Source organism: Solanum verrucosum, unplaced genomic scaffold, assembly GCF_900185275.1.
Source record: "Solanum verrucosum unplaced genomic scaffold, falcon-dt-bn FXZP01000060.1, whole genome shotgun sequence".
NCBI classification, from domain to species: domain Eukaryota; kingdom Viridiplantae; phylum Streptophyta; class Magnoliopsida; order Solanales; family Solanaceae; genus Solanum; species Solanum verrucosum.
The window spans coordinates 607,389-625,061 of NW_026020129.1; the positions used below are offsets into that span (position 1 = coordinate 607,389).

The 17,673-nt window shown below is 30.0% G+C and overlaps 2 protein-coding genes across 2 annotated transcripts; both read right to left on the reverse strand.

Annotated features, from left to right (window-relative positions):
- Positions 1 to 5,709: 5,709 nt before the first annotated feature.
- On the reverse strand, positions 5,710 to 6,580 carry LOC125826129 (protein OXIDATIVE STRESS 3 LIKE 2-like). Its single transcript, XM_049505435.1, has 2 exons — positions 6,351 to 6,580; positions 5,710 to 6,004 (listed from the first exon to the last, which is right to left on the reverse strand). Exons 1-2 carry the CDS (start codon positions 6,578 to 6,580, stop codon positions 5,710 to 5,712), a joined length of 525 nt encoding a protein of 174 aa, XP_049361392.1.
- An 8,394-nt stretch (positions 6,581 to 14,974) lies between these two features.
- On the reverse strand, positions 14,975 to 16,049 carry LOC125826127 (pathogenesis-related protein PRB1-3). Its single transcript, XM_049505433.1, has 2 exons — positions 15,784 to 16,049; positions 14,975 to 15,337 (listed from the first exon to the last, which is right to left on the reverse strand). Exons 1-2 carry the CDS (start codon positions 16,033 to 16,035, stop codon positions 15,044 to 15,046), a joined length of 546 nt encoding a protein of 181 aa, XP_049361390.1. The 5' UTR covers positions 16,036 to 16,049; the 3' UTR covers positions 14,975 to 15,043.
- Positions 16,050 to 17,673: the final 1,624 nt, after the last annotated feature.

Genomic DNA, 17,673 nt, shown 5'->3' on the forward strand with positions numbered 1-17,673 from the left:
TTCAAAGATATCAAATCTACCGATTGACCGAGTATATCCAATATATGTTCACTACGGAAAGTTTAAAGGGAAACCTACTTATCCAGATGCGATTAACCCTTACTTACGAGACACACAAGTTTTTCATGCATATGTTTTAACAATAGCCATTCCCCATTCATGTGGGGAATTGTTGGGTTTAGCAAGGTGTGAATGGGAAATAAAAAGAGAAAATGGAAAGTGGAAGAACCAATGAAAGTGGGGGAACCAATTTTGGAGGGAAAATGAAAAGTCATTGCAAAAGGGCAAATGAAAGGTCATTTTTACCATATTGGTAGAAGAAAGGAAATTGTTGTCCTTATATTAGGAAACACTTCATTTAGTTCTTAAAGGGTTAAGAAGAAGGTGCTCCCTCGCGCCGTCGTCGTCGCTCGCTCGGCTTCGGCTTCGGCTTCGGCTTCGGATTTTGATTTGTCAAGTGATTGATTGATAATATTTTTGGACAAAATTTATTTAATCAATCTTGTTAAATCATTTCCTTTCTCTTACAAATTAATTCAAAATGTTAATTAAATAACAGAATTAATTTGGCGCAACTGAATTTATTTGAAATTCACGTGTAACGGTAATCCTTCCAAAAAGTCGTTACTTTTCCCAAACGGTAATCCTTCCGAAAAGTCGTTACTTTTCCCAAAGGACACAATGTTCTAGAAAAAACGGGTCTGAACAGACGCGTTCCTTGCTACAAATGGCTATAAATAAGAGGTCTTTTTCGTTTTTTCATATACTGAAAGTTTTTCCTCTCTGCATACATTTTCTTACATAAATAAAAATTGTCGATTGACTGAGTCTGTGTGTGCTCTTGTTGCTATTCTTGCGTTCGCTAAAGTTATTGAAGTTTGAGGTACCGCTATTTCTTTAACAGGTTAATCCGTTTTATCTTGGGAGGAATTAATCTGCAACCTCGGGTACAGTGAGGGGATTAAATTTCTTAAGAAAACACAGTGGTTTCTGTGGACTCAGATTAAAAGTCATTCTGTCAATCTCATCTTTTTCCTGTTTCTGTATTTTTGACTAACCTGAATACATGAGATAACAATGACTACTTGAGTGAATTTGCAATTCTTTCGAATACACTTCATGGGTTGATAGGACAGATCATGAATTGTCTTCAACTACTGATACAGTTATTTTAGGAAGTCATGCTTACACCCTCCACTCCCCCTTCTTTTGTTTCCTACGATAAATAAAATGCAACATCCCGCATGAATTGGGGACAATAAACAAGGGTTTAAGGGGTGGTTAACTATAAATTAAATAAATCTTGATTCTTAGAACCAAAAGTTAACGGGTGTAATAAAATTAGAGGTGCATTGGACCAACCGAAAAGATTTTATACTGGAGGAGATCCAAGTCCATGTTTGGTATTATATAGAGTCGGTAAGGTTTGGCCTCTTTCGTTAACAATACGACCTACGTCACCGCCTTTACAAACTCTTTGACGGCTTTAACTAAAGGGAAAATGACAAGTTATGTATAAGTCAAATCGTAGATTATTTAAAGAATTATGTCACTAATCGACATTAAAGTGCGTTTATATATTTATTATGTCTTTATGATGACATTGGATAAATTTATCGGTTTTACGCTAGCATAAGATAAAACGAGACAACTGGCTTCTTTTTGTAGTGTAAATATTAGATATGCATTTTAGATCTTTTTTTTTTAGTTTTTAACATATCTTTATTATTTCTTTTACAAGGATCTTTCTAATACTTGATAAGAGGATTCAGAATCTCCATTTTAAAGAATGAAACATACAATTACGAAAAGAAATTGAATATCTCAAGATCCGAATACTTATTTATTCATAGAAATAGCAGTAAAAAGTTATTTACACGAGATTGAGGGTTTAACTCACTTGGCGAGCTTACTATATTCTATAGTTAAGGTGAAGAGTTCAAATTCGTTAGTAATGTAGCATCTCCGTTCCCCTTCTCTACTTCCCCGATGTAATAATAAAATATATAAAAAAAAAAAAGATATTGGCACACACTATTTATAGCAAACAAATGGATGCATATCATATCACAGATCTCCATCATGGTCGATGAGTAGTGTCTAAGAAATAAGGAGAAAATAGATCAAAATCAAGAGAGGCAAATTTAAGAAGTTGTTATTTATTTGAATAAGAGCCCGTTTGGATTGACTTTTAAAAAAAGTGACTTTTAAAAAGTAACTTTTTAAAGTGCTGGAACTTATTTTTAAAATAAGTAGTTATGTGTTTGGATAAAAGTGTTGCAGTTGAAAAAAAAGTTGTTGATGTGTTTGGCAAATAAGTGCTGGTAAACACTTTTTTTATCAAAATGTCTGAAATACCCTTTAAGTTATAAACATGATGAAAAGTTAATTAATTTAAGGTTTTTATACTTTAAAAAAAATTACAACAAAATTAATTTATATTTTACATCCATAAGTAATAATATTTTCCTATCATTCACATATTTCTTTACCACCGCAAATTATTTATAAGAGGAATAATAATAATAAGATAATAATAATATAAAATAATAATAATAATAATGATAATAATAAAATAATAATAATAATAAAATAATAATGATAATAAAATAATAATAATAATAATAATATTTTCCTATCATTCACATATTTCTTTACCACCACAAATTATTTATAAGAGGAATAATAATAATAATAATAATAATAATAATAATAATAAAAAAAAATAAAATAATAATAATAATAAAATAATAATCAAAATCAAAATAATAATGATAATAATAATAAAATAATAATGATAATAATAATAATAATAAAATAATAATGATAATAATGATAAAATAATAAAATAATAATAATAATAATAATAAAATAATAATAATAATCAAAATAATAATGATAATAATAATAAAATAATAGTAATAAAATAATAATGATAATAATAATAATAATAATAAAATAATAATGATAATAATGATAAAATAATAAAATAATAATAATACTAATAATGATAATAATAAAATAATAATAATAATAATAAAATAATAATGATAATAATAATAAAATAATAAAATAATAATGATAATAATAAAATAATAATAATAATTAAATAAAAAAATAATAATATAATAATAATAAAAAAATAATAATGATAATAATAAAATAATAATAATGATAATAATAAAATAATAATAATAATAATAATTCAATATGGGCAATTTGGAAATTGTATAAAAGAATTAAGGGCAAAAAGGTAATATACTTGGTCAACATAAAAGGGTTTTTAAGTTAAAAAAAAAAAAAACTCCCCTCACCTAGCTTTTAGCTTTTGGCTTAAAATAAGTCATTTTTAACTTAAAATAATTCACTTTGATAATTGTCAAACACTCTAATAAGTCAAAAACTGGCTTTTAAGCCAATTTGACCAGCTTAAAAGCCCATCCAAACAGGCTCTAAATAGTATTTTTCAATTAAAGCACCACAAACTTGGTGGAGGGTTTAGGCTATGACCAACTTGTACATAGTCAAAACGTAACATAACACGAAGGAGGACATAATCTTTAACCTCCGATACAAAGTAAGGAATGATAAAGTTCAATCTTGTGTACATTTGCTCAAATTGCTATGCCTACTATGGGGGATCTCCTCCATTGCAATTTTTATGTAAAACAACATTTCCCTTCGTGTTAGGGTGATTGAGGAACAATTAACTCCCGGTTCTTTGTCTCTTTTCATTATAGGTGTTGTAGAGGCTGGCTTGCGTGTGCCTCGACTAATTTAATGACTAGATACATGTCACCTAGTTTCCATTATCAACAAGTATCAGCTAACTCTGTTTAGGCTTAAGCAAATACGAGGAAATCACCCAATGTTTTTATCTTGGGAAAAGGGTCTGAAAAATACTCTAACTTTGGCCGAAATTGCTGTTACGATACCAAACTTTATGGAGGACTTTTTGCCCCCCCTGCACTATTTAATAGGTATTTTAAAGGTATATATGTGCCCACGTGGACACGTTACTATTTATAATTACAATATTTATGATGTCCATGTGGACACATATATACCTTTAAATACACTATTAAATAGTGCAGGGGTAAAAGGTCCTTTCCAAAGTTCGGTATCGTAACAGCAATTTCGGCCAAAGTTCGGATATATTTCAGACCTTTTTCCCTTTTATCTTTATTGGAATTTGAACCTGAGACTTCACGATTCTGAACCCACTTCATTAACCATTAATCAGATCGTTTATACACATAATTTCGCATATAGGTTCTTTTCATCCGAATTATGCAAATTGATCAAGAGTTTATAAGATTACACAGGTTTATCCCAACATGTAGTTTTTTTCTCTTCATTTGGACTATTTTTCAATTATAAAAATGATAGCATTTAAAACGAAAATATTTCCTACTTGTAGATCTAGGACTAGAAATGCATTCATAATATCTCATACGAATTTATATATGTTAAAAATGTGTTTTGACTTGAAAATTTAGTGCGACCGTTTTGTTGGTATACAAGAGCGTAGCCAACTTATAGCCACTTTTCGTGCAAAAAATTATACTATTTATATATGATTAAAATTATTTTTTATATTTATATATAAATATTGAACTCCGGCTGTGTTTATGGTATTGAACATTTTAACGGAAGAGTTTAATTGAGCTCTTTATTATATCCTTCTACCATTGGTGATTGGTCATGTATTACTATATTGTAACGAACTCAAAATTTATATGATAAAGGTAGTTGAAAAGATAAAAAGACCAATTTGGAGACAATTTGACAAATAAAGCAAAAAAAAATTTAATTGTTCTCAATTACATATCAAAATATTAATTATGAGAATCGCATTGCTAAAATAAATAATGGCAGTTAAGATGTCTATTATAACTTATTATATACATCATCATTATAAAAAAATTTAAAAAAATTAGACCATCAAATCACCTTTGTCTTTTCCATATATAATTTCCGTTTTTTGTTGCTTTAAAGGGTTCTAGTAACACTTTTTAGGCATTTTCCCCCACATATAAATTGAAGAAACTTGAATGAGTATAAGTGACTTTTTAGCAAAAACACACAAAACACTTGGTGGATCAAAAACAAAGTGAAAATACTAATGGAAGAAAAAGAGGGGTTAACATATATCCATCCATCTTGAAATGCAGACAACACATATAAAAGGGAAAAAAAAAAATTCACTTTGCACCTCACATATATATCCCCATGTTTCCTTTAATTTCTCTCTTCGAGAATACAATTATAAGGAGAAGACTCGAATCTTCATCAATAAGATGAAAATTCGATCAGTTAACCAATTGAATAACTAAACACTTCAGATCTTACTATATTCTTTTTATGTTGATGTACTTTTTCCAAACTAGTACCATAAAGTTTAGAAAGCAACAAGATTTATAAGTATTAAAGTCATGCCACTTAAATAAACACTTCATTGATAACACAAAATGATCAAAGCTTAACAAAGAAAGCTCAGATAAATGCCCCTAATAATTGTGCATATCCACTTACTTAAAAGAGAGAAAAAAGACATAAAAAAGAACCTTTGGAACTAAAAAAACGTCATCACAACCCATTAGGAAAAGACAAATTTAAAACAAAAACTTTACAAAATGCATTTGTCACACAAAAAACGCATGACGACCACGACTAGACATTGAGGTGCACAGAAGATGATCTGACCGATCAGTTGATGGATGGCTTGGTGGTGGAATCGATGGAATTAAAGCTAGTGCTGCTAGTGGATGATTTGTACTCTTGTTCAACCTCAACATTGTGTGTGTTTTCACCATCAGTAGGTGTCAAATGAGGCATTGAACTTGAGCTGCTACTACCCCATTTATACAAAGTAGTTGCCATGGTCAAACGTCTCCTTTTGTTCAAAGGGCTTTCTTCCTTTTCAACATCCTCTATACTTTTCACATCACCCAAATTCATGAATGTCTTTGATTTTCCTTCATAAAATCCTGATAATCCCCGTCTATAAAATAAAATAAAATCATATCACCAAAAAATTAGACGAAATCTTAGCTTATAAGCAAAAGAAAATCTTTTTATTATACACAAAAAATTATTAAATCTATTGAAATTCTTTTAAAAGCATTTACTAGAGATGACTTAGTACAGTCAATCCTTTTAGATAAAATTTGACTGAAAACTAAAGATTTGACAAAAAGTACACATGAAAAATGAGGTTAAAGTTTTGCTATAAATTCCTTTGATAAAATTCTTGTCTCCGTCATGAAATGTCTAAATCAGATTTTAGGAGAATTTTTTAAAGGAAAATTAATTAAACGGGCTAAAAAAGAAAGAAAGAAAAAACTGACTTAAAAGGAAGAGCAGCTTCCAATGTAGCCAAAGAATTGAGGGATCCTTCCTCAACAACAGCCTTGCTTTGTGCTTCTTCGCCATCTTCATCATCACCACCATCTCCATGACTCAACACACCAATCGAAGACGATTTGGAATTAGTATCATCATCATCATTTTTAACTGAACTCGTCAGGTCATCATCAACCACTTCATTTTGATCAACTTGAACAGGAAGAGAAGACATGATTGATTAAAAGAGTTACGTTTCTTATTTTTGTGTATATATATGTGTAATGAAAGTAGAGATTTTATATTGAAATGAAGCGGTGTGTGGGGGTTTGGATTACATAGATATAGCGGTGATTAAACTTAGTAAGTGTTGAGAAGAAGATGAATTTAAAGTCATTTTATTCTTGACCTGAAATATTTGGAACTTATAACATAAGGTCATAAAAATATCGTCTTCTTCTATAGAAGACCTTTGCCACATTGCATAAGAGAGGCCATTTCACACTCAACCTAATTACCTACACTCCAAAATTAAATACACTAAACAAAAATGAAAAACTCATTAAATTTTATTTACTATATTAATATTACTGGAAAATTTGAGTAATATTACCCAATATTAATTGATCTAATTCTTTTTTTTTTTTATTCTAATTAAGCAGCTCATGTCAATCTTCGCCTTGAGTATATATTCATCTGGGTATAGTCCCTGCTCTTGCAAAAACTCCAGTAACGGGAAAATCAATCAAGTGAATGTCCAATTTTGATTACATAGAGATAATTTTTTCTATACGCTCCCTTCTTATCCTTTATTTTAAGCAAATCTGGATTTTCTTTCTTGAAATTTGTTTCTACTATGAATCTCAGGATACGTTGAATAATTACGAATATTCTTAAGGATAGTGTTGACACGTCTTAAGCTAAAATCTTTATAATAGTATAATTTTATCTAGCAAATGAAAATATTTAGAGAAATAATACCATTATGAAAAGATTTGATTACTCTATTTTACTTCATTAAACTTTTGAAAGAAATAAATTTTACTATAAATATATTTGACTCTTGTATTTTTATATATATTACATGAGTTTTGACGTTCATGTATGATCGGACATGCTTATTCTCCTAAGAAAAATTAATACCAAAAAGGGGAAATAAATCAAACCAACTTTAATAGTGTAATCATTGTCTTTTTACGAAGTCAATGGAACTAGAGCTTTCAACAATTAATTAAAATTTCACATTTTGGAGAAAATATGACTATAGCTTTAGGGGTGCTGAAATCACAGACGATTACTCTCAAATAATTTCTATCAATATTAATTATTCCAACACTCAATTGATTAAGGTTGACCACTACAGATAGCAGAACCGTCATAGGAATAGAAATTAATGACTCAAAAAAACATATCAGAATCTGTAATTATAGTATGTAACAGAAAAAAAAATTAAAAAAAATTGAGCCTACTGAATGCACATTGTCTCTTTAAGGAAATTATTCCCCTCTAGTATCCGAGGTTTAAAGGAATAGATACTTTCGGGATCGAACGATTTTATTCATTAGTGTATTGATACAAAAACAATGGTGTCAGCTAGTCATTCAATGGGAACAAAGTATACGAATATTTAATTGTGCAGAAGAGAAGAAGTTCAAAAAATTTGTTGTTGTAAAATGGGAGAAAATCCCTCTATTTAATTATAGACAACAAAGGATAGTGTGAACAAATATTTTTTGTGCCTTATCGGAAAGGTCACAACTCTTTGGAAAAGTTACAACCCTTTGTAAAGATCAAAACCTTTCATAAAAGTCGCAATATTTTCATAAAAGTCGCAACTTTTCATTAAAGTCACAATTCTTCATAAAAGTCGTAACTTTTCATGAAAATCACAACTCTTCATATTCCATTCACACCTTTTAAAACCCAACAAAATCAATACTCCCTCCATTCCATATTAACTTAATTTTTGAGGTGTTTCACACCCTTTAAGAGATTAAGACATCAATTGAACCTAGTTTTTCATTTTTACCCTTATTAATTATTGTCAAATTTATGATTAAAATAACTAAATATTAATTAATCACTAATTCCAATACTAACTAATGAAGGTAAAATTGGAAGAACACTCTAAAAGTAGTCTTGAAAACTGAACAATTAAGTTAATTTGAAAAATGGAAAATGCCTCAAAAATTAACTTAATATGAAATGGAGGGAGTATTAATTATATAATTAGATGAAAAATATTGAGAGATGAAACGAGTATATTCCATAGTGAGATCGCAATGTTCCTAATAAATTACTTATTATGACACTGAACATTCCACTTTTTTTTATTAAAAAAAAATCACTTGGAATATACTGATATGTAAATTATTAATCCAACAAGTATTTATTAATCATTTTAGAAATGATAGATTATCTGATATAACAATTTAAATTACATCAGTAATATATATGTGTTGCTTCTCCATATTGAGAATGGTATACTCACATATTCAAGAATATGTATCTACCACACCAACGTATATCACATTTGAATTTTGAGAAACTAAACAAAATAATTAGTAAAAAATATTTTCCTCTTAAACATGTCATACACACGATATATAAATTAAAATGAATTTAAATTTTACATACCGTCTGTATAAATAAAAAAAAATGAATTTTAGCGGCATTCATCATATTTGTCTCATCCTATTAAAAGGTGGGAAAATTATTTGTCCTAAGTTCACCTATGTGTTGTCCCTATTGATTGACACGTACGATTTAATAAACAACAAGAAATTAGTTGTGCAATTATGAAAGTCAAAAAACTCAATTACAACTCTAGGAAAACCAATGAAAATTATTGTATTATTATTATATATATAATATATTATGGGTTCGGTTATTTGTCTAGAAAAAACATCGAGAATTGTACGTTCAACTTTCGTGTGAGTGATTACTAGCCTCGGAACAAATTTATTATTGCATGGTTGACGCCTGACGGGTGATTACTAGTGATTTTGGCCTCACACTGAATTGTAGAATATTTAGATGTTGTTTATATATAGATTGAAATATCAAATATACATTGATTAAAATTGTTTGTTTTACTCAATTTCTAAAAATATAAAATAAAATCTATATTTAAAAAAATAATTTGAATGAATTGTTAAATTAATCTAGTACTAAATTAATTAACTACTTTTAAATATTATATGGTTATTGATGATGATAATGACTAGCGATAAATATTGTGTGTCAACAATTGGGGATGGTGTCGATTGGTCATAGTTATCTATTGTGGCCTGTGGGCAGTAGTTAGTAATATAGTGACTTACAATAATAATTGATAGTGATAATTGATAAGTGATAGATAATTACATGGGAGATAGATAATAGCTATGATGATGGTTAATAATATATAATATGGCTAACTAACAAGTTCAAAAATTTTGGTTGAAAATGTGATGAATTCAACTAACAAGTTCCCAATTAGAAGGCATATAAAATCATAATCTTGAAAATTGGTGTTTCAAAAGAAGATTTTGTAATAATAACAACTTTATATATATATCCTCCATATCTTTACCAAAGAAAGTGCTGTAAAATCATTCCATGTGTTGATAAAAGACGAAGCTGACCATATGCACAAGTTAACATTAGCAAATTAAACTTGTATATACTTATAAAAATGTACACTAAGTTTATCGTATCATTCAAAATGTTTTTAGCCAAAAAATCATTATATGACACAAATTTTCATGTCATAAAGTAAATTAACTAACAGTAATAATATCCTGATTATACGTTCCTAAATTACTCATGAATCACGATTAATTAATATACTTCTCTTTTTATAGTCTGGTACTCGGATTTCATAGACTTTCATCAATGCCTCAAAATTTTTGAAATTCGATGTGGTTGAAGTACAAATTTATTTTTACATATTTTTGCTATCATAAATAGGAGCATTTTATGTTTTCGCCTAATAAATAAATGAAAAATCTTTTTTGCTAGAAAATTTGGCCAGAATGATATTTTTTCTATGTTATTTTACCTTTTTAAATATTTTTATCCTTATAACTTTAATACCTTTTAACAAAAAAATAAAAAAAAGATCATTTTATTTTAAAATAAAAAAAATATTATAGTTTTTTTAATTTTCTGGCCAAATTCTGATCAAATTTTCTGGTCATTTAGTACTTCCAATAAATAAAAGTCCAGCAGCTAAGAGGCCAAAAGTTAAATAGAAATTTTATGAGTTCTAATGAAGTGGTTAGCAGATTATTACACTACATTTACCGGTGTCAATATGCTTTAATAAATACTATTTAATCAATTGAATCGAATCGTATTAAACAAAATATCAACCCAAATGCTTGAGAGATATTAGACGCAAAGAGAGCTGAAAATAAATCCCTTGGGTCTGACAAAAATAATGTCCTTGATCACATGCGTGAAACTGAAGAAAATTTTATATTTATAATTGTAAACCTAATTTTTATTACATATTAATTTAAAATTGCTTTAGCAACGCAAAAATTTCATGTCTTAAAACCTATCAGAAGCAGTAGTATCACACTTGAAAAAGGCATTATCGGAATAGATAATTAAGTAAAACACATTTCATGGAAAAGGGTAAAGCTATTTATAAAATCGACAAATGTACATAAATAAATAAAAAATATAAGTTTAGACCAAAGAAAATTTCCAAATTTTTGAAACTTTTAACTTTTATAAGATTGTCGTTTGTAGCTCCGATTTCTAGCAAAAATAAAAGAGCAACTTTCACATATAGCAAATATAAAAATCATATTTATATGTTATAGTTATAGTTTGTATAATTGCGGTCCATAACAAATTTTATGTTTGCTATGGAGCTTTTGATTTGTATAATTCGCTAGATACATTCAATTTTATACAAATTGTTCAGTTTTGTATAAATTCATTTATACATTGTAATTTGTCTAATAAGATCTGTATTTGTATAATTATAAGTGTATAGGACGAAAATATATGTACTCGTATTTGTATATACACTTTTCTCTCGCTTTATACAAACACAAACGCATTTTATACATTTATATACCGAATGGGTAATTGTATACTGAAAATGGCTAATTGTATATCGAACCAGATGACAAAAAAATGAGATGTTTGTTGCGAATTACAAATAAAATAAACTATGGCTATAACATTTAATTTGAATTAATGGTTTACATTTTCATACAATTTTCCCAAAAAAAACATAAAAAAAAGGATTGTTTTACATGTGGGCCTCTTAGGCTTGGCCCATTTTTGGTGGTCCGGCCTATCAAGTGGAGGTGAAGCCCAAAGTTACTCCTAATGTTAATGTAGTACATTATGGGTCATTTTTAAATGTATTTAAAATGGAAAAAACTACTTAATTACATAAATATTTCGATTATAGTTACTAAATTTTTTGTTATAGTTTGAAATAATTACACACATTGATACATGTATTTTGCTACCAATACATTCTCAAATACAGATACATAACGGATGGTATAAATGAGTCTTTTCTGAAAGTTCAATGTCATATTTGAGTCTTTTCCCTTGTACATATGAAAGGCACATACAAAAATTAGCTTAAAAAACTCGGGTTTTGTGACTGTTTATTCCCCGAAAACCTTACCATAATCAACTAACACTCTAAAGCATATGCATCGAACTGAAATTGAAAGCCCTCTCAAGCATTTAATTTCGGATTGAAAGCATTAAAAGTAGTTACAGAACCTAGAAAACCTTTTTTTTTTTTTAAATAAGGAAGAGAAAAAGCATTAACCTAAGCAAAGTCGAAGCTAAGCAGCTAAACAAGGGTGATAAGAGATGGCGGGCAATTAGAGATGAGAGAGGTCATCTCGGAAACACCTCCACAGACACTTCCTGTGGGGAGACAACAAGATAGACCTTCACACCCACAGAGTCTTCCTATGGAGAGACATTTCGTGGTGAAATATACTGAGGTCTCTATCCTAGTTAACACATTTCCTGCCCGTCGAATTTCTATGGAGGAATGTATTAACATGTGTGAGATATGTCAGCTTGACTATGAAGACGGACAGCTCGTGCGAGTTCTTCCTTCTTGTAGTCATTGCTATCATTTGCATATTGAAGTGGATGACGTTTGTAGGGATGGCAATGGGGCAGTTCGGGGCGGGGTGGGGCGGATTGAGGTTAACCCACATAATTTTTAATTCACCCTGCATAACAATTTTTTTTCATTTTCAACACGCCCCGCATAGATCCGCCCCGCACAACTTTTTTAATATCTTCTTTTTCTAGTTAAGTTTGATAATAACAATAAAATTCATAAGATAAATTCATTTTTCATTAATTTGTATTAGTAATTTAATAGGATAGTGACTGAAAAATTTATTTTTTAGAGGTCGATTGAAAACATGTAAGAAATTGTATTATTTTTTATTGAACCATTTTCATTTACTATCTTTAATATTTTAGTAGTTTAAATTATTATTTTTTTAATAAATAATGTCTATCACTCTTATGACATGTAAGAAGTTAAAAGGCCAAACCCATTGATGGCCCCCTAAAGTTGGCACGAACTTTCACTTAGACACCTCAACTGGGCGATGTTCACTTTAGACACTTCATGTAGGGTTTCGTTATGTCATTTTGACACTTTTTTTTCAATAAGCAAAAATATATAATGTGTGTGCATTACACTCACAAGTGACCTGTAAAGTGCCCAATAAAATAAGGGCAATTGTCATTTTCCCCCAAAATAATTCTTAAACAATGAATTTTGGTAAAACCAAAAAGATAACCAGTGAATTGATGACACGTGGCATTTTGCCCAAATAATTACAAAAGGAAAACTTAATCACTTTTAAAAAGAAGTGTTTTGCAGAATACCAAACCACCCTTGACCCCTATCCCCCCTGCCCGCCAACACCAATCGTCTTCTCCACGAAAATCAAATCCACCCCTACCCCATTCGACTTCTTAGCCATATCCGAGCTTTCTCTATTCTTTCAAGATTCAAAATTTATTAAATCCTCTTCCCTATAAAATCAGCATTCGATGGAATTTGAATGATTTGAGTGAAAAATAATTCCTATTCTATATCTGTAGTGGAGTAAAAACAGAAAATTGAGAAAATTAGGACCAAACAAAATGAAAAAATTTATCTTCAATATCATCATTGGAAACTTAAGTGCAGGTGTCGTTTCCCATGGAGAGTTAGAGACTAATTAGAGCATAAAATACAGAATGGAATCTAAGAAAGAGATAAAAAGCAATTTTTGAGAGAATTAGATCTAACATGAATATGAGGGTTAAACTATCAAGCAACAAAATTGTTTGTATTAATTTCAATCATGATTTTGAACCACATAATTTAAACGAGTCCTGATTTAAAAACAAATAATAAACTAATTTGACTATTAAATTTAAATCAGTGAGATATATATTTAACTCTAAAATTTATGTCAACACTTTTCACCATGGAAGGAGTTTAAATTTATGAAAATGGTAGTTGAAAATAGGACAAGACAAAAAAGAAATTAAAAAAAAGGGCTAAATAAAGTTCTGACACGCTGTTAGCGAGTGTTATACACTCATTATGCCATGCCAGCAAAAAGTGTCAAAATGACACAACGAACTCCTACTTAAAGTGTTCAAAATAAACAAAGCTTACTTGACGTATCTAAGTGAAAGTTAGTGCCAACTTTAAGGGCTGTCGATGGGTTCACCCAAGTTAAAATTAAGTTTGAACCCACATGAAATCACATATACCCGCAACCCGCCCCGCTCCACATTAATTTTAAAAAAACTCACTTCAACCCTCCCCGCATCCCACCCATCCCGCCCCGCCCCGCCCTGCCCCGCCCCTCCCCATTTTCATCCCTAGACGTTTGTGGCTCTCAACTGCCCTCATTGTGGTGCAGTAATATATGATTTGTATAGTTTAGGTCATGTAGGATTTGATCTACATTGGTTTCTCCAAAAGCATCCAAATAAACAAAAAAGAACTTGCTACACATTCAAGCCAGATCCGACAAGTAAAGTCATAGCTTCAAAATCAACATTATTTTTTTTTAAGACGAAATGGTCTAATGAACCCTTTATTTGAAAGCTTCAAAAATAGAAATGTTGACTTAGCTTGTAAAAACACAGAGACAATTATATTAAGTTTTCAAGTGCATAACCTCCTAGAGTAGTACATAAGCGGGTTACATTTCTTCCACTAGCTATACATAAAAATATGTTCCCTAAATTATGTAACTCTGTCGTACCAACAATATGAGCATTGAATAGCATTTGTCAACACTTATTCAAGGATGCAGTCATGGTCATATACGTGGCCGTAAGGAAGAACTTGTAAGAGCCTTACCTCATCAAACTCAGTCGTACATATAGCACATGTGTCAAAGTCTTCCATGGGATCAATAGAAATGTGTCGACAATGCCACTCGGCTCATGATGTGGCTCCACTGGAAGTGTCCTGTCTTCTTAACCCTTTAAGAGCTAAAGGAAGTGTTTCTTAATATAAAGACATAATTTTTCCTCGATTCTACCAATGAGGGGGAAACAAATTTTCGTTTTCCTTTCACTTAGTTCCCCACATTTCCCAATTCACATTATATGTACATTTCTCAAATCTCAATTCACACCTTATCTTTAAAGTACACAAACCCAACAATCATTGAATGAGATTCTAAATGTTGTGTTAAAAGGGCTTTTCTCCTTCTACATTACCATGAGGATCATAGTTGCAACTAATCAAAGTATCCCCTGTTTTGCATAAAACTTTTGCACAGCCAACTCTAGTGCTCTGTTTCCAAATAATCTGTGTATAATGCAAGCATTGCTCATTTTTCTTGCAAGAATTGCTCTTATAATCATAATAAGGTCTTTCCTTCGCCCACATCGTGACGGCATCGCTTGGCTTCCAATCCTTTCCGCTTCCCCAGAAGAGGTTCTCCCCGTAGTTGCTACGGGAATGAACCAACTCACAACTCACCTGCAAGGCTGCAAAGTGATGAGTTCAACTGAATTCAATATTCACACAAAAAAAAAAATCATATGTATATACGAGAAATTTATTAAAGTTTTAAAAAATATTAAGTTAGTCGATAACTTTAGGTAATAGGAGAGAAGGTAATCAACATATAACTAGTAAGTAACGCTATGGACTAGATTCTCACTCTAAGTCAGTTGCAGTAATTTGAAAAAAACGATAAGACACCTAGTGTATTTCACTAGTTTTTTCCTTTGTGATAGGTAACTCGACTTTTTTTATTTACATTATAGCAAAAGGAGATGATATTTGCCTACATTTATTCATGATTGAGTATTCTATTTTAATTTTATATTTACTTAAAAAATTTAGAAATATAGTTACTAATGTTACTATATTAGAGTTTGAACTTATTGAATTTAAATTTTGAATCCACATTCTTTACTCACCTGTCGTTGGTGTCCCCACCAGCTTGCGTAATTTGCTAGTTTATTGCTCCATTTGAGTGGTGGAAGTCCAAATTTTGCTCTAGCTTTGTTGTGGGGAGTAAGGTATTGTTTGACTATGTTGCTTGGGGTAGTTGTCAAAAGGTGTCTAGAGGACAAATGTTGATGGGAAGAAAAAGAAAATGAAGTTTGAACTATGCAAAGGAGAAAGAAAATACTAAATTTTCCTAAGAGTCTTGGTTGCAAATATGCCATTTTGGGGAGTTTTGTGGTAAGTGAGAGGAGGAGGAGGGTTTGTATGGATGGATGAGTGAATCTAATGGTTTATATAGGTGACTAGTTGCAACTTTTTTTTTTGTTGCAAATATGTGTTATAGATTGTATATGTTATTATAATAATAATATAGTTTGATCTTTTGATTGGAAAAAAACATAATAAATAAACCGATATTAAAAAAAAAAACATAATATTTCAACTTGTTCCTATTGTGTCCCGTAGACACCTGATGCTGGCGTGACACGTAAATTTTAGAGGTGCCTATATGATTATTTTGTAAATTAAAATGCTCAATTGACACAATATAGATGAAATGAGATATATAAATATGCATACTCAAATTTGAATATCTATTTATAAATTATACCTTGAAAATTAATAAAATCTATTTATTAAAATGTATACATCACATCTAAATTAATCGGATCAATAAATCATGAACACTGAATACATGAAAAAGAGAGTCATCAATAATGTTAAATCACTAGACTTATTTATCATGTTAGAATATTGGTGTTCAAATAAAATGCACATGGTATAACATAGATTATGCATATCTTATTTTAATAAATAGAGTTCAGAACTCTGACAATATTTATTATTAAATAAATATAACATTTATAAGTGCATATTACTTTACTACTACTAGAGAAAAAGTAATACAGGTGGTGAAGGAATCATATCACATGTGACACTTGAGGGTGAGGTGGAAAATCACGTTAATGAATGTGAAAAAATGCATAACTTCAGAAAATGGTTCCAATCATTGGCATGTGACCAACAAACTCTGCTAGCCATTTTTACTTAGAAAAAGATTAACTTAAAAAAATTCCACTTCTAATTTACATATAAAATCATTGTGTGCCATAATTTATCTAACTATTGTTATAGGAGAATATCTAAAGTACTAATAACTTCATAAAATTTACTTTTAAGTCTTGATAACATATTTTTCTAATACAAAACATTGGATGCAAGTTTCAATTTCATGAACCGCATTTCAATACGATGTGTAATATTATCGTCAATCTCCTTATTTTTTTAAATTATTGATTCAAGATACTTGAAACTTCCTCTCTTGAAGATGACTTGTGTATCAATCCTCACTTCCACATTTGCCTTGTGAGTTATGTCGTTGAACGTGCACTTCTGAGTATTTTATTTTAATCCTGCTCAACCTGAACCTTTTAGACTCACTAAAATATGTCTCCAAACCTCTACCATGTTATTAGTTTTGTTGCGTGTCTCATCAATCAATACTATATAATCTGCAAATAACATATATCATGGAATGCCCAAAAGTGGCCTAGATCAGAAAATGCCAAAATGGCACTGTCATAAATCAGAAAAGGAAAGAAATCTGGAAACAACAAGAAAGTCTCCTCAGCTCCATTGACCATCTTCTTCAGATAATCCATGTCAGTTCATCCAATAAAAACGGAGCAAGGGTTGGTCCCTGATATAATTCTATTGCAAAATCAAATCCAATCTGCCTAACCGGCCCAACTTGTTTAAGTTTCGGCGGGTTGTTGACTTGCTCATTCATTATTTCAACCCATCAAAAATTGGGTTGATATGTAACTCGAATTGACTCATGAGAATTCTTATCAAAATAT

Bases quoted from the DNA above. Each gene is read 5' to 3' on its own strand.
- LOC125826129 (XM_049505435.1), bottom strand. From the start codon at position 6,580: ATGTCTTCTCTTCCTGTTCAAGTTGATCAAAATGAAGTGGTTGATGAT. The intron at 6,005-6,350 runs GTCAGTTTTTTC...TTTATTTTATAG, and splicing joins GAAGCTGCTCTTCCTTTTAA to ACGGGGATTATCAGGATTTT.
- LOC125826127 (XM_049505433.1), bottom strand. From the start codon at position 16,035: ATGGCATATTTGCAACCAAGACTCTTAGGAAAATTTAGTATTTTCTTT. The intron at 15,338-15,783 runs GTGAGTAAAGAA...GCAGCCTTGCAG, and splicing joins GGTGGGGACACCAACGACAG to GTGAGTTGTGAGTTGGTTCA.